At 47.2% G+C, this 19823-nt stretch overlaps 1 protein-coding gene across 2 annotated transcripts in view; it reads right to left on the bottom strand.

The window, feature by feature from the left end:
* Positions 1 to 19823, bottom strand: part of C6 (complement C6) — a 214540-nt gene that overhangs the window by 10431 nt on the left and 184286 nt on the right. For both annotated transcript variants that reach the window (XM_077462806.1, XM_077462804.1), the window contains exon 16: positions 18847 to 18937. In XM_077462806.1, the coding sequence (XP_077318932.1) occupies positions 18847 to 18937 (91 nt within the window). The remainder of the gene's footprint in view (positions 1 to 18846; positions 18938 to 19823) is intronic.

Raw genomic sequence — 19823 nt, 5'->3', positions numbered from 1 at the left:
TGGCAGACTCTGCAGACAAAAATATAACTAGGCAGAAAGCAATACAGAAAAAGGGACTTTAAGCTGATTGCAGCGATCTGTATTTGTAACGGCTGTCTCCTATAGCAACAACTTGACTCACAATATCTTGGACTCTCAGCTACCTGCTGGATCCCTTGAACTCAACTCACAGCTACCCACTGTATTCTTCAAGCTTCACTCACGCTACCCGCTGGGCTCCTGAAATCACAGCTATCCACTGGATCCCTCAGACTTGACTCACAGCTACCCGCTGTACTTATGTCCAAGCTTTACTTACAGCTACCCGCTGTACCCCTTTAGGCTTTGCTCACAGTTACCTGCTGTATTCCTGGAAGAGTCTCTACTGAAGCTTTCCCATGTACTTCACTGTCCCTGGCTAGTGAAGCATCTGCTCTGGTACTCCTTCAGAACACCATCCCTTTACACTTGCCTCTGGCAATGGGAGTGATCATCCCTCTGGCAACTGCTTCTCCTTTACCCCAACTTAGGGAAAGAACTTGTGTGTTTGCCTGCAATTCAGCTTTTAACAAGTGTCGTTGTCAATAGAAACCATCCGGGATTGTCAATATTGCTATTCCTGCTACCCAGTTACCCCAAACCAGTGCTGGGGTGGACACTTATACCAATCCTGCAATTCAGTGACTGTAAAATATGTGCCGTCACCCATGGCAACCACGGCTGGCAATCGCGCCCATGGATTACAAATATGTCCAGCGCTCTGTACGGCGTGGGAAATTGGAATACAGCTAACTTGAACTTTGCTCCAAACTTCTGCTTAAAGACAGTAAAGTGTGCCTGAGAATGTCTACTGTTGCCCCGGGTGATGGGAAGCTGCCTGGGGGTGCCTGCGGACGGGACTATGTCAAGTCAGTTCTTTACAGGGAGGCATTGGCTATTGACTTTATTGTTGCCATAGGCTACCACTGGACAATATACCTGCTATCAGTTTCTAGTTACTTTGGCGCATCCGCTCTAAGCAACATGTCTGGGCAAATCCTGCTAGCATCAGCATGTCTGCTAACTCCAGTTTGTCCAGCGAGGGGTTAAAGTTGCGCTTGCAGAAAATAACCTGCTTATCAGTTCCTCAGGCGCCGGGCAGACAAAGAGTATGAGGGCGGAGCCATGCCCTGGAGGAAACAAACAAGTTCTCGCTAGTAGCAGACATCACGAGGCAGCTGAAGATGGTGGAGGGCAATCGGCTGATGCTCACATTGCAGTGGTTACCTGATGTGCAGGAGCGGGTGCTGGTGGATACTGGCGTTCGGTTGGAGCTATGTGGATGGCTCACCTTGGGGGTATTAGATGGAGTGGAGCGACTCTGTTTGCACTGTCCAGAGTGTCGGATTCCGACAGCAGAGGTGACTGTGCTAGTGTGCAGGAGCAGAATGACATCCCTGAAAACCTGGCCAGCTCTAAGTCCCTTGCTGTAATTATCCGTAGGGAGCCTTTGTCAGAGGGAGGTGCGCCTCCAGGTGAGCTGGATGAGGAAAGCGAAGACCGGGTCATAGATTGGGGTTCTCCCAGAATACTGGAAAACTTTGGATGTTTGGAGAGGCTAATAGAGTGGTCATCCCCTGAGGAAAGTTCCGAAGAGGAGGAGTGGGAGACAGGAGGTTCCCATCCCCCAGAGAGCCGGTCAGAAGCAGGAAAAGATTCTCAGCCTACAGTATTGACTCCTGTCCCATGCAGCAAACTCTTCATATACAGACCCTCCACTACCCAAACCAGAGCGCCCACCTATAGGCAGTGGGTGGTGAGATCCCAGGATGTTTGTGTCTTGCCTGGGAAGGGGAGACCTAAGGAATTACCCCCGTTCTCTCGCTTCCAGAAGGAGGTACAGAGAAGCGTCGCTCTGGAGTCGGGTCTGGACTACCCATATGTCCCCTCTCGGATAATGGACATTGTGGAGAACTCCCAGGGAGAGTGGGAGGATGACCTTGTCTTGGATTTGCTGCACGCCCCCAAACCCCTGTGAGTGCCAGAAAGTGAAGTTTGGGCCCGATTTGTGGACGTTACTGAGGAGTGGAAATTGGGGTGTGCCATCTACAGAGATTGAATCCTGGTTGTAAAGGCGGGTCGGCCTGCCAGGAACCATTCGGTCTCTATCAAGAGGAAGGGGATGGAAGGAGGAGATTGCCAGATCCCCACTTCTATGCATTACACTGTCGTGGCCCTTGAGGGAATCCCCTTTCTGGGGGGGGGGTCGGGCCTGGAGCTTATGAGCTGGGACGGACTGGAGCCTCTCTTTACATGGTCATTGAGATTTGTCCCGAACAGGAGCAGGAGGAGGACAGTGGGAGCACTGCCAGGCTAGTCATTCAGGAGGAATCCATTCCAGGGTCGGTGAGTGAGAAGCTATGGGAGGGACATGCCAGGATTGGATGTGAAGCCAGAGGGAGAGACTGTGATGTCATTGAAGTCAAGTTGCTGCAGCCAAGAGGGTTGGCAGGATTTGCAACAGACTTTCTGGGATCAGTAGTTCACCAATTTTCAGTTATCACAAATGTCCTTTTTCATCGCTATTGGTTGCTACACCAAAGGGGACTGCAGACCCCTGGCAGAAAATGTCTAACTGTTGGGACTTATGAGTGAGGTATAACCATTTGCTAATGTTGACAGGAATCTAGGATTGCTCAGTAGAGAAAGTAGAGAAAGATCTCAAGTAGACATGTGCAGAGTAAAATATTTTGTTTCGTAATTTCGTTTTCGTCCACAAACTTAATTTATTTAGTTACTCCCGAAATTCGTTTTTATTTATTTTGTTTTTCATTCAAAAATTGCATTCGTCCGAAAATCCACATGAATTACGATCGAATCTGTCTTTGAAGGCTTATGGCGTCTGTCGAATGTATAAAGAAGATTCGATGGAGCTAGTATACAGCATACTTTAGAACCCTATTAAAGTCTATGGGCCGCCAACATTCAAAATCTAAAGTGCTAAATGTAAAGACTAATTTGCAAGTTACTGAAAATACTTACTGCAAAAAAAAGTTTTAAAAACGGACGTTTTTTCGGGAGCTCTGATGTAACGGAAACCTGCCTGTGTTACATCAGAGGGGTGCGGGATCACCCATACGTCACAGGGAACCCCGGGTTTCCCCTTGCGTCAGAGGGGGGGCGAGGTCAGGTGACAGGTGGCCCCGCCCTCCATATATAAGAAACGTCAGGCCGCAGGAATCCTTGCAGTGTCTCCACCGCGGAGACAGAAGAAGGATGGATACGCTGCGCTGGATGAGATGAGCCATCGCTGGAGAGATGACCGTCCGTTGCTGGATAGCAAGAGTGGATTACCACCGCTGGAATCTTTTTTTTATTTTTTTTGATTTTTAATAATGGAATTTTTCAAAAGTGTGTTTGTCTTATTTAACTATTTTTTACACTTTCTTTGTGAAATGGTAGGGGTACTTTTGTACCCCCTTACCATTTCAAACAGGGGGGGGCCGGGATCTGGGGGTCCTCTTGTTAAAGGGGGCTTCCAGATTCTGATAAGCCCCCCGCCCGCAGACCCTCACAACCACCGGCCAGGGTTGTGAGGATGAGGCCCTTGTCCTCATCAACATGGGGACAAGGTGCTTTGAGGGGTCACAGACCCCCAAAGCATCCTCCCAATGTTGAGGGCATGTGGCCTGGTACGGTTCAGGAGGGAGGGGGGCCGCTCTCTCGTCCCCCCCTCTTTTCCTGCGGCCTGCAAGGTTGCGTGCTAGGATAAAGGGTCTGGTATGGATTTTTAGGGGGACCCCCACGTCAATTTTTTTTACATTTGACGTGGGGTTCCCCTTAATATTCATACCAGACCTGAAGGGTCTGGTTATGGATATTTAGGGGGAACCCCACGTCAATTTTTTTCTTAAATTTGAGGCAGGGTTCCCCTTAATATCCATACCAGACCTGAAGGGCCTGGTAATTGAATTTGGGGGACCCCCACGCTTTTTTTTAAATGTATTTTTTTTTTTTTTTATCAATGACTTTCAATGAGTGTTCTCTGTATTACGGAGCCGACAATTCATAATAGCTGCAAGTGATTTTAAAGGACTTTTTTTTCCTGCATAAATGACACTTTGTGCAGGGACAGTTCTAAGCACCAGAAACATGAGCCCCTTCACAGGCATACTATAGACAACCCCCCCTACGAAATTTAAAGGAATATTACACTTTTATTGTTTAACTTTAATCATTATTAAAATCACTGCTCCCGAAAAAACGGCAGTTTTTAAAACTTTTTTTTGCATTGATACATGTCCCCTGGGGCAGGACCCGGGTCCCCAAACACTTTTTAGGACAGTAACTTGCAGAATCTTTTCTCTCTGTCAAATCTTTTTTCTCTGTCGAATATTTTCTCTATATAATTATAGCGATACCCTCACTTAAGAGGGCCGCAAGTTGGGTTTGGGTCCTGAGCACAGCTCCGCCAACCCCCCGGCAATCTGCTCCACCCACTTTGGCACAGTTAGTATCTAGCAATACACATTAAATCACTTATACTCTAAATATGTGTGTGTGCGTGAGTGGAAAACTCAAGCTCATAGACAATCTTTGAAAGTATATAACTGACTTTACTTGGTGTGTTTTATAAAAGGAATAACATGAATCAAACATTTGGATTGCAACACATAAGCAGGTCCATGCAGTAACCAGTAATAAAGATAAACAGAGTAATCAGCATAATAAAGTATTGCTATGCAACTCTAACGCTGCCCTTTTTCAGCTACTTCCCCGCATGGGTAAACTAACATCCAGCACTATCTACTTATGCAGTCAGGCCTGACTGATCTAGATGGAAGTCCAGTAAAACAATATTCGCTAGCAATCTTTCGGTGGTGCACTTGAAGAACAACTTTGTAATCCAAACGAATAATAAAGATAAAGCATCTGTCTTTAACCACTTCAGGACCGCCGTATTGCCATTGTACGTCAGCACAATGGCACAGGCAGGCACAATCACGTAGATTTATGTGATTGCCTTCCAGCGGGTGGGGGGTCCGATCGGACCCCCTCCCGCTGTTTACGGCGGTCCGATTCGGTCCAGGAGCGCTCCGTGATGAGGGGATGGCCGTTGGTTTTCGGCCACCCCCTCTGGATCGCTCCTGGCCAATGAGAAGCTTCCTCCCCTGTGTATTGTTTACACAGGAAGGAGGAAGTGATGTCATTCTCCTCGGGGCGGTCTTTTTGACCGGACTACGAGGAGAAGACTAATAGTAAGTGTGCACCAACACTACACTGACATGTAGGTACACACAGGCACACAAACCCCCCCCGATCCCCCCCCCCGATCGCCCCCCGATCCCCCCCGCCCCCCCTCCCCCCCCAGTCACAGTGTCACTGATTGCATTGATCATTTCTTTACTGATCAATGCATTCAGTGTCAGTTGTGACAGTAAAAACTGTCAGGACAGTTAGTGTTAGGTCCAGGGTAGCCCCCTATCACCCCCCAATAAAGATTGAACCCCCTGATTGCCCCTAGAGTTAACCCTTTCACCCCCTTTTGCCAGTGTCACTAAGCGATCATTTTTCTGATCGCTGCATGTGTCGCTAGGTAGCTAGTTATTTTTTTAGGTTCACCGCCAGGTTTTTATATCGCTAGGTACCCCGATATACTACCCAATAATGGTTTTAACCCCCTGATTGCCACTAGTTAACCCTTTCACCCCCTTTTGCCAGTGTCACTAAGCGATCATTTTTCTGATCGCTGCATTAGTGTCGCTACAGTCGCTAGGTAGCTAGTTATTTTTTTAGGTTCACCGCCAGGTTTTTATAGCGCTAGGTACCCCGATATACTACCCAATAATGGTTTTAACCCCCTGATTGCCGCTAGTTAACCCTTTCACCCCCTTTTGCCAGTGTCACTAAGCGATCATTTTTCTGATCGCTGCATGTGTCGCTAGGTAGCTAGTTATTTTTTTAGGTTCACCGCCAGGTTTTTATATCGCTAGGTACCCCGATATACTACCCAATAATGGTTTTAACCCCCTGATTGCCGCTAGTTAACCCTTTCACCCCCTTTTGCCAGTGTCACTAAGCGATCGTTTTTCTGATCGCTGCATTAGTGTCGCTACAGTCGCTAGGTAGCTAGTTATTTTTTTAGGTTCACCGCCAGGTTTTTATAGCGCTAGGTACCCCGATATACTACCCAATAATGGTTTTAACCCCCTGATTTCCGCTAGTTAACCCTTTCACCCCCTTTTGCCAGTGTCACTAAGCGATAATTTTTCTGAACGCTGCATCAGTGTCGCTAGTGTCGCTAGGTAGCTAGTTATTTTTTTAGGTTCACCGCCAGGTTTTTATAGCGCTAGGTACCCCGATATACTACCCAATAATGGTTTTAACCCCCTGATTGCTGCTAGTTAACCCTTTCACCCCCTTTCACCAGCGATCACAGTATAAGTGTCACTGGTGATGCTGGTTAGCCAGTTAGTTATTTAGGTTCCCCGTCAGGTTTTTATATAGCGCCAGGGACCCCCATATACTACCTAATAAAAATTTGAACCCCCTGATTGCCCCTAGTTAACCCTTTCACCACTGATCACCGTATAAGTGTTACGGGTGACTCTGGTTAGTTTGTTTTTTATATATAATCCGGAAGGCAGTGCTTGGTTTTCGGGGTCCCGTACGTGGCTAGGCTCCCAAAAAGTCCCCCACATGTGGTATCCCCGTACTCGGGAGAAGCAGCAGAATTTATTTTGGGGTGTAATTTGACTTCTGCCCATAGCATGTGTGAGCAATATATCATTTAGTGACAACTTTGTGCAAAAAAAAAAAAAGTTTGTAATATTCCCGCAACTTTTGGCAAAATATAAAATATTCCATGGACTCAACATGCCTCTCAGTAAATAGCTTGGGGTGTCTACTTTCCAAAATGGGGTCATTTGGGGGGGTTTTGTGCTATTTTGGCATTTTATGGCCTTCGAAACTGTGATAGGTAGTGAGGAGTTAAATCAAAAATTTGCACCCTTAGAAATCCTGAAGGTGGTGATTGGTTTTCGGGGTCCCGTACGTGGCTAGGCTCCCAAAAAGTCCCCCACATGTGGTATCCCCGTACTCGGGAGAAGCAGCAGAATTTATTTTGGGGTGTAATTTGACTTCTGCCCATAGCATGTGTGAGCAATATATCATTTAGTGACAACTTGGTGCAAAAAAAAAAAAGTTTGTAATATTCCCGCAACTTGTGGCAAAATATAAAATATTCCATGGACTCAACATGCCTCTCAGTAAATAGCTTGGGGTGTCTACTTTCCAAAATGGGGTCATTTTGGGGGGTTTTGTGCTATTTTGGCATTTTATGGCCTTCGAAACTGTGATAGGTAGTGAGGAGTTAAATCAAAAATTTGCACCCTTAGAAATCCTGAAGGTGGTGATTGGGTTTCGGGGTGCCGTGCGCGACTAGACTCCCAAAAAGTCCCACACATGTGGTATCCCCATACTCGGGAGAAGTAGCGGAATATATTTTGGGGTGCAATTCCACATATAACCATGGCATGTGTGAGCAATATATCATTTAGTGACAACTTTTTGTAAAAAAATTTTTTTTTTTTTTTTTTTTGTCATTATTCAATCCCTTAGGACAAAAAAAATAAATATTCAATGGGCTCAACATACCCATCAGCAATTTCCTTGGGGTGTCTACTTTCCAAAATGGGGTCATTTGGGGGGGATTTGTACTGCCCTGCCATTTTAGCACCTCAAGAAATGAGATCGGCAGTCATAAATTAAAAGCTGTGTAAATTCCAGAAAATGTACTCTAGTTTGTAGACGCTATAACTTTTGCGCAAACCAAAAAATATACGCTTATTGACATTTTTTTTACTAAAGACATGTGGCTGAATAAATTTTACCCTCAATGTATGATTAAATTTAGTTTATTCGATTTTTCTTATAACAAAAAGAAGAAAATATCTTTTTTTTTCAAAATTTTCGCTCTTTTTCCATTTATATCGCAAAAAAATAAAATCGCAGAGGCAATCAAATACCATCAAAAGAAAGCTCTATTTGTGGGAAGAAAAGGACGCAAATTTCGTTTGGGTGCAATATTGCATGACCGCGCAATTACCAGTTAAAGCAGCGCAGTGCGAAATTGCAAAAAGACCTCTGGTCCTTAAGGTGTTTATTGGTCCGGAGCTGAAGTGGTTAAACAGCTCTCACCACCCGGACAAGTCCAAGTCCGGTTTCTCTGCCTTTTCGTCTAGGAACAGGAATCCACCGACCTCCGAGTCTTCAATCCTTCTGGTGTACTGCAGCAAGGAATGAGAAAATGTCTCTCAGGTGCAGCTTAGCTGGCAGAGAGCTCTTTGGAAAAGAGCACAAGGCCCAGGCTTCAGGCCTTATGCCTCCAGCAGTCCAGCACAGATCTCCTCTTGCTAGGAGAGAGGGGGGTGTCCAAAGAGAGCGAACAAGGCCTCTCCCCCTCCTTATATTTCCTCCCCCATAAGTCTCTGGGGCATAACTCAAAGCATCCTGGGAACCAGCGGGGTTCTGGGAACAGTAATTTTATAGTTCTTAAAGAGACCCCGCTACACACTCCCCCCACTTAAACTCTTTGGTCCCCAAAGATAAACTTTTAACACATATCCTGTACCAATTTTGAAAGTGCTGAGTATGATGTTGGTACAGGGAATTTCCACCAGAACTCAGAGGTGGGATTCCCTGTCCCACAGGTCACACTGACATGAGTGGCCTGCCTAACTGTGCCAGAGAGTGAGCTGGGGTTGCCCTCCACCAAATGGTCAGTGGAAGGATTAGAGCGTTCAGCACTTCTAGCAGTCACAACAGAGTCCTCAGAGCTCTCCCCCATTTGAGAGTAGGTTAGCTTCTTGGGGGTCTCACAACTCGGCGAGCTCTCTGTTCTCTTGGGACTTCAGGCTCTGGTGCCACAGGCTCTACTTCAGGAACACATTCTGACAGCATCACTGGTTCTGGAACATCGGTTCCTTCCTCTTCTGAGTAAATGCTAGGGATATCTTCCCAGCCTTCAGGCACACCACTAGATGGAATGAACTCTGTAGCTTCTGGGTTCAGTGTCCCATCCTGTGTATCCTCAGTAGGTGGGAGATCTATGGCAGAATTTCCTGGAGTTGATGAAGGCCACAGCCACTCAAGCTCTCCTCTTCCACCTTCACCTCGTTGGGAATCTTGTCCATCTCTAACCCGGGAGGTCTGAGACCGAGTGCTAGGTCCCGGGGTATCCAGAATGGAAACAGATTCTGGTGGATTTCTCACTGGAGGTATTCTGACTGCTTCAGTAAGCGGGAGCAAATGATTCCTGTGCCAAGTCTTCAAGGGCCCCACTTTCCCCTCTGGTTTTAACTTATACACAGGCAATCCAGGTAGCTTTCTGCAAATGACATAGGGCTCCGATCTCCATCTATCAGCAAGCTTGTGCTTCCCAGGGATCCCCAGGTTGCATAGCAGTACACGGTCCCCAGGCTGCAGGTCTTGCACTCGAACCTTCAGATCGAAATTTCTCTTGTTGCGGGCTCCCCTTTGGTCCGAGGCCGCCTGAGCTCGTTCATGGGCCACTTTCAAGGGCCACTTTCAAATTGTGTCTAAGTCGGTCCACATATCCCTTGTGGGAGGTAGCAGAGGCATGGTCTAGGGAAATGCCAAAGGCCAGATCCACCGGCAATCTTGCTTCTCTCCCAAACATGAGCCGGTAGGGGGAGTAACCCGTCACATCACTTGTGGTGCAGTTGTAAGCGTGCACCAAAGCTGATATGTGTTGGCTCCAGTGTTGCTTCTTCTCTGTCTCTAGAGTTCCAAGCATGTTTAGTAAGGTCCGATTAAACCTCTCAGGTTGGGCATCTCCTTGTGGATGATAAGGTGTAGTCCTGGTCTTCTCTACTCCCAATGAGTCCAGTAGGTTCCGGATCAGACGACTCTCAAAGTCCCTTCCTTGGTCTGAGTGGATTCTCTGTGGTAATCCATAGTGGACAAAGTATTTTTCCATGAGCACCTTGGCCACAGTGGAGGCCTTTTGGTCTTTGGTGGGGAAAGCCTGGGCATAACGGGTGAAATGATCGGTTACCACCAGAACATTTCCCAATCCACTCAAATCGGGTTAGAGGCAGAGAAAGTCAATGCACACCAGATCCATTGGACCCTGACTCTGTAGGTGGCCCATTGGGGCAGCTTGATGGGGTAGAGCAGTGATGGCGAACCTATGACACGCGTGTCAGTGCTGACACGCGTAGCCATTTGGGGTGACACGCAAAGCGATTCATCCTCGGCTCCTGCACGGCCGCCGAGGATGAAAGAACCTCTGCTGGAGGAACGGGGGCGGGACGTGCGATTTTCCCCGCCCACACTCACTCACTCAATCACCACCCCTTTCTGAGCGCAGGGGCTGCTGGTAAGGCGTGCGTGCCGTGCGCACACACGTCATCAGCACGGCGAGGGAGGACCCGCAGGAGAGGAGCGCGGGAACAGTGCGCGCCTCTCTCCAGTCAGGCCGGCACAGACTCCTGGGACTGCCGGTTACGACCACACCACAGCAGGGAACAGCGGAGTGCCAAGGGGAACTGTGAGCGCCATCAGCAACTATTGGGGTGCCATGGACTGATTGCCCACAATAACTGAGATAAGTGAGGGGGAGTTTGTGTTAGCCAATTAGGGGTTAACTAGCCTAACAAGCTATCTATAAATCTGCTGTCACTGGCCCACTGATGGAGCACCCAAAAAATAAAAAACAAAGGTTAAGTAAAGGGAGTGGTAGTAGCAGTGGCCGACCCTTTCAAGAGACATGGAGCGAGATGTATGGCATTATAGAAAAAAATGGCAGATCATTTTGCGTTCTATGTACTGAAACGGTAGTAAGCAGAACGTGGAATATAAATAGACATTTTGAAACGAATCATTCCCAGCTCTTGGAAAAAAGTGAGGATGATAGGAGGGAATACATTTCCAGGAAGCTACACCTTTATAAAAGCCAATCTAACTCCATCCTTAAATTTATAAAAGGCTCTACAAATTTAAACTCTGCAAGTTTGAGCATTGCTCACTCCATAGCTCAGCATGCAAAAGCACTTAATGAGGGAGAATTTATTAAAGAAACTCTCCTAAGATGTGCGCCAGTTCTATTTCACGATATGCAGAATAAAGATGCAATTATTAAGAGAATATCTGAGTTACCACTCAGTAGAAATATCATAAAAGACCGAATAATGAGACTGAACACAAACGTACAACAGCAATTAAAGAGAGACATAAGGAATTGTAAATATTTTTCCATCTCTCTTGATGAAACTACTGATGTCACATCACATGCTCAGTTGGCCATTATTGGTCGATATTCTGATGGTCACACAATGAGAGAAGAGTTGATAAAGTTAGTATCAGTGCCAACAAGTACATCAGGAAGCGAAATATGTAAGGTTGTTATGCAAACATTCTGCGACCTAAGCATTGATATATCTAAAGTTGTGTCCGTGACGACAGATGGTGCCCCAAACATGGTGGGGAAAAACGTTGGATTTGTGAAATTGTTTACAGAAGCTATTGGACATGCGATTGTGCCTTTTCATTGTATTATCCATCAGGAGGCTTTATGTGCCAAGGCAGGATTCACTGACTTAAATGACTTAATGTCAGTTCTAACAAAAATAGTTAATTTAATAGCTGCTCGCCCCCTTCACAAGCGAGAATTTTCAGCACTTTTACAGGAGGTTGATTCCACCTACAGTGGACTGCTGATGTACAATAATGTAAGATGGTTGAGCCGAGGCAAGGTTCTTGAGCGCTTTGTGGAGTGCTTTGAAGAAATTAAGGTATTTCTTGAAGAGAAGGATCTGGGAAACTTTCCTCAGCTCAATGATGATAAGTGGGTCAACACCCTGATGTTTTTTACAGATCTCTCTGTTCATGTTAATGAACTGAACTTAAAGTTACAAGGTTTTGGCAAAAGTATTGATGTTATGTTTGGATACATAAAAGCTTTTGAAAGTAAAGTAAAAATTTTCAAGCGAGATGTAGAAACTAAAACGTATAAGTATTTTCCTCGAGTACAAAAGCATTTTGAGAAGGCCAGTGCAGCTGTACGAAATGAAGTGGAACTCTTGCATATGAAGTACCAGCATGTTTTAGACTCGTTACTTGACCAGTTTACTGATAGATTTAGTCAATTTAGAAGCCTAGAACAGACCATGAAAATAATTAAGTATCCTGATGTAGTAGTCTACAATAGTTTGGAATTAAATGGTTTCCAATGGATGCAAATAGATGATTTGGAGATGCAGCTTGCAGAATTTCAAGACAGCATCTGGGCTCAGGTGTTTGTAGACTTGAGGTCAAAGCTTGAGAATCTGGAAAGGGGCCGCTTGGAGAATAAAGATGAGTGCCACTACGAACAGGAAATTTGGAGTGCCTGGAACAGACTACCAGACACTTTTAGCACCCTGACAAATATAGCAACAGCTTTACTCACAATTTTTCCTTCTACGTACTTTTGTGAGACCTTATTCTCAGCATTAAATAATATCAAAACCAACAAAAGAAACAGATTGACAGATGAGGTTAGTAGTGCTTTCTTGGGCCTGAAGTGTACAAAATACCAACCTTCAATTGAAGATTTAGCCAATGAAATTCAGCAACAAAAAAGTCACTAATAGGCAGGTTAGTTAAAGAATTCGCCCTCCCCCTCACTTATCTCAGTTCACGGCAGGGCTGTGGAGTCTGCTGCTTCCAGCTCCACGTCCTCATCAACATGCCGCTCCGGCCCGCCCCCGCTATGAATATTCATAATCTTCGCCCTCGCGTCACTAGGAATATTCATAGCAGGGGCGGGCTGGAGCGGCATGTTGATGAGGACGTGGAGCTGGAAGCAGCCGACTCCACAGCCCTGGTTCACGGCACCCCAAACAAGTTCAATAATATCAAGGGCAACATACGAAATCGACTGATGAACAAAGAAGTTACTAAGCAGGTATGTTAAATAATTTGTTTTTGGTTTATTAAATACAATTATATATTGCAATTATACATTTTTGTAGTTTAAACTATAAATTGCGCAAAATTATGTTTTTTTGTCGGAGTGACACACCGCGCGAGTTATGCTCGATTTTTTGCCGATTTTTGACACACCACGCCAAAAAGGTTGCCCATCACTGGGGTAGAGTCTTCCTCTGGATGCATCGTGCACAAGAACGGCAATATTCCTCCACTTCTGCCCTCATACAGGGCCAATAGAACCGGCTTCTGACAAGCTGGAAAGTTCTCTCCGCCCCTAGATGGCCATGCTGGTCATGTAAGGCAATTAGTACCGTCTCTCGGTGCTTCTCTGGGAGAAACAACTGCCACTTATCTTCTGAGTTATCAGAGGGGCCCCTTCGGTATACCACTCCCTGATGTACTTGTAGCTTATCCAAATCTTTCCTCAGCAGGCGAGCCTCCTTGGAAGGGTGATGTCGAAGTCCCTCTGGATTCTCGTTCTCCAAAGCTTCAAGGACCAATCTCCCCATGGGGTCTTCCAATTGGTCATAGCTCAGCTCCTTTCTGGACAGCTTTGGTAGGAGTTCCTCTGCTAGTTGAGTTACCCCACAGTAAGGTCGAGGGACTCCCACTGCGGTGACTCCTATCTCCTCTGCTCTGGGGCCCCCTCTTGCTTGAAACTCAGCACCCTGACAGAGTGCTCGCACTCCTTCCGGTGCTACCTGGGTCCAGTCTTCCCAGTCATTGACCATGACATGAGATCTTCGGGACAGGGCATCTGCATCCCTATTTCCAGCCCCTGGTCTGTACTTTAGACTGAAGTTGAATCCGGATAATGCAGCCAACCATCTGTGTCCGGTTGCATCTAACTTTGCAGTAGTGAAGAGGTAGGTCAGAGGATTGTTATCTGTCTTTACGGTAAACTCCGCCCCATAGAGATAGTCCTTCAGTTTGTCTACTACTGCCCATTTGAGGGCCAAGAACTCCAATTTATGAGTGGGGTAGTTCTTCTCCGAGGGAGTCAGGCTCCGGCTCACATAGGCCACTGGTCGCAGCTGCTCTTCATGCTCTTGATAGAGCACTCCGCCTAAGCCCTCATGACTGGCATCGACATGTAGCTCATATGGTCTGGTGGGGTCGGCATAGGCCAGGACTGGGGCCGTGGTAAGGCTCCTCTTCAAGGTTCGGAAAGCCTCTTCACACCTTGGGCTCCACTGATCTTGAACCGACTCACCAGCCCTCCTGGGTCCCAAGCCATCCTCTTCTCCTTCAGTCTTGAGCAATTCGTTCAGTGGCTTGGCAATCCGGGCAAACCCATCCACAAATCTTCTATAATAGGAGCAGAACCCCAGGAAAGATCTGAGCTCTGTGACTGTTGTCGGTCTTGGCCAAGAGGTAACTGCCTCCAACTTCTCAGGGTCTGTAGCCACTCCCTTTTCAGACACTATGTGTCCCAGATAGTTCACAGAGGATTGGTAAAACCGGCACTTCTCGGGAGAAAGCTTGAGTCCCTCTTCGCTGAGTCTTCTCAACACCTTCTCCAACCTGGCCTCATGTTCTTCCAAAGTCTTCCCGAAGACAATGACATCGTCCAAGTACACAAGGACTTCTATGAGGTTCATGTCTCCAACGGTCTTCTCCATGAGGCGTTGAAAGGTAGCAGGGGCTCCAGACAGGCCCTGAGGCATTCTGTTGAATTCAAAGAATCCCACTGGGGTTATGAAAGCTGTCTTCTCTCGGTCTTCCTGGTGCATGGGGATTTGGTAGTACCCACTCTTGAGGTCCATTACACTGAACCACTTGGCACCAGCCAAACTCTGTAGGGCATCCTCTATTCTCGGTGTGGTATACTGGTCAGGGATGGTCCTCCTGTTGAGAGTCCTGTAGTCAATACAAAGCCTCAACGACCCATTCTTTTTCCTGACCACCACTATGGGGGAGGCATAGGGACTTCTAGACTCCCGAATCACACCAGTCTTCTTCAACTCTGCAAGCTGCTCCCTCAGATCCTCCAGGTCAGCTAGAGGGACCCGCCTAGCCCTTTCCCTGAAGGGTTTGTCTTCTTGGAGGCGGATTCGGTGGGTGGCACTCCTGGCACATCCCACATCAAACTCATCCTTTGAGAAAATCCTCTCCCATCTAGTCAGCTGGGCCTTGGCTCTCTCCTTCCAGGCTCCAGGTAGGTCTGGGTTCTCCATGGAAAGTTTTTCCCAAACATCTCCTCCTTCACCCGTTCCTTTTACTTCTGACCAGCTGACTGGGGCCGCAGGACTCACCTGCCCCAACAGCATCCTGGCAGGGATCTCTATGGGTCTCTCCGTAGGGTTTCTCACACTCACTGGGACTCTTCCTCGAGCCTTCTTCAGGGCCTTGATTGAAATCACTTCCGGTATCACTTCCAGGCCTGAGTGGTCCTCCCTTGGATCGGATTCCAGCATGACAAAGGGGCCAGGCTGCTCCCAGGTAAGCTTCACCGTGGCCCTGAGGCAGGCTACCTCTCCGGGCTGCAGCACCACTCCCTCTCTCCCAAGTCTCCACACCTTCCCTATCCCCTCTCCTGGGGTCTTCTGCTCTAGGACCAACCGTTGGTAGGCTGTCTTCAGCATGGGATGGATATTGGGATCTTGATGGTTACTCGTCTCCACTAGAGGGGTCAGAAGTCTTCGCACCAGATCCGTATTGGTCCCTATTATGAGGGACATCTTGCTGGCCCCGGGCGGTCTAGGACACACAACTGCCAGGGTGTCAAACACCTCTGTTTTCCCCGCCACAGAGGGATCGAAGGTCAGCTTTATGGGCAGGTAACCATCGTAGGGGAAACTCTGAGCTCCCAGGCCCCATATCTCCAGCTCTTCTATCTTCTGTATAGGCAAATGGCTCAAGTGCCTATCATAGAAGTCTCTGTACAACAAAGTCACTTGAGCTCCAGTGTCCAGGAGGGCCTTCGTGTAGACTCCTTCCACCTGGATGGAGACAGTGGGGGACGGGCCGACCAATTCTTCTGGGTAGGGCCGGGTTGAGGCCACCCTCTTCTGGGGACCCGTCTTCATCCAGTTGGTTTTTGACTTTACTCTTTTTCGAGCCTGGTATGCATTGACCCTCCCCACAGTAATGGGAGTACAAACCCGGTGAGGGATGTTATTGTCTCTTATTTGTAGACATTCCTTCTGAGGGGTCTGGTTTTCTCTCTCTTTCTTCCTTCTATTCAGTTTGGAGTTCACTGAAAGGCATGGGCACCCGGTTGACTCCCTCACCGGGGCCCTCTGAAGTTTCCCGCCGGCTGGCGGTTATCTATCTTCTTCTTCTTGGGACTGGAACATCTACTGGCGAAGTGGCCACTGCCCCCGCAGTTGTAGCATAGCATCTCTTCTCGGTCTCGAGTGGGGCTTGGTGTTGGTGTATCTGGAAACAACTCCCTCCTAGGACTTGGTTTCTCGGCTCCCCCTTGACCTTTCGCCATCATAGCAGTCAACATCTCCATCACCTGGGACATCTGTAACTTCAAAGTGTCCACCTCCTTATCTCTAGCGGGAGTCATGGCCGGTGTAACTATTGCTTCTGGTTGTTTGACTGGCTCGGTGAGATGTTCTTCCCTTTTCTCTTCCAGTAGGGCCTCTTCCTCTCTGATCATTCGGATGAGGTCAGTGTACTCCAAATTCTTCCCATCCAGTCGGGCACGCAGTTTCCATGCAATAGGATCCATGGGTTGAGCTCCCCTCAGTACCTGTTGAGCACGGGCCTCATCTACTTTTCCTGGGCTGATCCCCTTCTTTAGGATCATCCTATGCAGGATTTTATCTAAACGTCCCATGTAGTCTGATAGTTTTTCACCTTTCTTCTGGTAGCAATGCTCTAACTGATAAGCAAGCTCAGAGATTTTCTCTGTCCCACCAAACACAGTCTGTAGTACATCTAGGTACTCCTGCGCATTACAGTCTGTCCTACTCATCTTCAGGTTGCGTACGGCCTGTAGAGCAGGCCCCTTTAGACTTTCCACAATCCTCTGCTTCTTTCTGCGCTCTGGAACTTCCCATTCCTCTAGTGCCTGAGTTGCGCTATCTAACCAATCTTCAAATCCCTCTTCTTCCGAAGGTACAGGTTTCCTCCCTGAAAACATCTGGAGTTTCCTGTACCCCGACATCGGGTAATCTGTGGGATCCTTCTGGAACTGGGCCACAATCTCCCCCAGGACAGCACACAGTTCTGCGCTAAGGGTGGCCGGTGCTGATCTGAGACTCTCGGGTGAGGTACGGGCTGCAGCCTGCGGTGATCCCGTTGGTGATGGCTCCTCCCCTGGGAGGCTAATGACCACTGACTGACTTGGGTCGGCCTTAGCCACTTTACACCACGCTCTGACTCCCTGTGGGTCCATGCCGGTACCTCTGGCGTGTTCACCGCTGTCTCAGAATCCCGGATTTACGAGCCCCCACGTATAGCGATACCCTCACTTAAGAGGGCCGCAAGTTTGGTTTGGGTCCTGAGCACAGCTCCGCCAACCCCCCGGCAATCTGCTCCACCCACTTTGGCACAGTTAGTATCTAGCAATACACATTAAATCACTTATACTCTAAATATGTGTGTGTGCGTGAGTGGATAACTCAAGCTCATAGACAATCTTTGAAAGTATATAACTGACTTTACTTGGTGTGTTTTATAAAAGGAATAACATGAGTCAAACATTTGGATTGCAACACATAAGCAGGTCCCTGCAGTAACCAGTAATAAAGATAAACAGAGTAATCAGCATAATAAAGTATTGCTATGCAACTCTAACGCTGCCCTTTTTCAGCTACTTCCCCGCATGGGTAAACTAACATCCAGCACTATCTACCTATGCAGTCAGGCCTGACTGATCTAGATGGAAGTCCAGTAAAACAATATTCGCTAGCAATCTTTCGGTGGTGCACTTGAAGAACAACTTTGTAATCCAAACGAATAATAAATATAAAGCATCTGTCTTTAAACAGCTCTCACCACCCGGACAAGTCCAAGTCCGGTTTCTCTGCCTTTTCGTCTAGGAACAGGAATCCACCGACCTCCAAGTCTTCAATCCTTCTGGTGTACTGCAGCAAGGAATGAGAAAATGTCTCTCAGGTGCAGCTAAGCTGGCAGAGAGCTCTTTGGAAAAGAGCACAAGGCCCAGGCTTCAGGCCTTATGCCTCCAGCAGTCCAGCACAGATCTCCTCTTGCTAGGAGAGAGGGGGGTGTCCAAAGAGAGCGAACTAGGCCTCTCCCCCTCCTTATATTTCCTCCCCCATAAGTCTCTGGGGCATAACTCAAAGCATCCTGGGAACCAGCGGGGTTCTGGGAACAGTAGTTTTATAGTTCTTAAAGAGACCCCGCTACACAATCTTGGACTAATAGAGGTAAGGTTAGGCACATTCGACCACAGGTTCTATAGACAGCTTGTTATTGTCAGAGTCACGTCGAATCTCCTATTCTATATCGAACTGTTGTAACAATGAAAGCGAAAATAAAGCATTTATTTATGTCGGATCTTTCGTTTTTCGGATTCTGTGCTTTCGTTATCGTTTGTCAAAACGAAAACGAAAATAGCTGAAATTCGGACGAAAATGCATTCAGACGAAAACGAATGCACATGTCTAATCTCAAGTAGTGTGCTCCAGGAGTGTGGAGCTTTAGAGACTTTCAATATAGATTCAACCATCTTTGTTCAAACAAGCAAAATTCATTATTTGGGCATCCCATGTCCATTTTCCCCATCCAAGTTTAACCCCCTAAATAAAATAACAAAAACAAGCTAAAGGACTGTTCATTGACTGGCAAAGTGTGTCTGAAGTAACTGCCTGGCCAAGCAGGGTGACCTGTCGAACTACTGTATGCAGTGACCCCACGGGGCGCCGCTACATATATGTATATGCTGTAAGATATAGCAGAGATTGTACACATTACCCACAATCCTCTTCTGGGGACATGCAGACACATTCAGAGCCAACTTGCTTTTGACCTGGTTTACAGTTGTCTTGATTCACCTTTGGCAGTGCTGAATAAAACAATACACATTAACGTTGTTAGTAAGGCTGACACATAACATGGTTAAGGTTGTCCTAAAAGGGGAATTCTATTTCACCATTTTACAACACCAGAAACGTGCCTGAACTGTGATTTTGTAGCATGTGCTTTGCTAAAGTAAACTGGTCACAAATCTAGACAATTCAAATTATGAATTAGTTTGAATAAATTAAATATGATCAAATAATGAAATAATATTAAATGTACATGTAGTGCTGACCCCCGATAGGGCCGATGATTTGTCCCAGATTCTTTTCCCAATATGTACAACAGCAGCCAGGCACTCAGCACTATCCACACTTCTGGCTCAGTGAATAGTCTAGGACTTGCCTTTTTAAAAGTTTATTTCTGGATAACTTCGATAGGGCACAGGGAGCTGTGGGATACTCCAGAATGCTGAAGCACAGTGATTGGACATTCTTCTCTCTGCAGTTAGCTAGCCACTTCAGCAATTGATATGTGAAAAGACAGCTCAGGGACACCATAAGCAGTGTCCCAGGACAGGCAAGCCTTAGTATTAGCACACCAGAAGCTAAGAGTGGTCACAGTCACCCAGATCCTGCACTCAGGTCTGTGCTCACAAGTCCTTGACAACTTGGATCCCTCCCTCCAGTTTCAGGAAGACATATCCTTAGTGGAATTTCCAGACCAGATCCCTGGTGAACTCCCCTTCCTAGCTTCAAAGGATTCTAGCAGTATACCCCCCCCCCCCAGCTTTGTCACAGCTGGAACCTTGATGAAAGCAGGTAGAATTTGTAGCTGGGCCGCCCAGGGGGGCAGCAGCCCTTCAGGCTGGGAACTTCTTCTCCTGGACAAGAACAGGGCAAGCAGTCACACCCACAACCAGTGAAACCCAG

The sequence above is a fragment of the Lithobates pipiens genome, unplaced genomic scaffold (genome assembly GCF_037356315.1).
Source record: "Lithobates pipiens isolate NorthernLeopardFrog02 unplaced genomic scaffold, aLitPip1_a1.2 Scaffold_3, whole genome shotgun sequence".
NCBI classification, from domain to species: Eukaryota; Metazoa; Chordata; class Amphibia; order Anura; family Ranidae; genus Lithobates; species Lithobates pipiens.
Note: the sequence above shows the minus strand (reverse complement) of the source record. Positions and strands in the feature narration are given on the sequence as shown.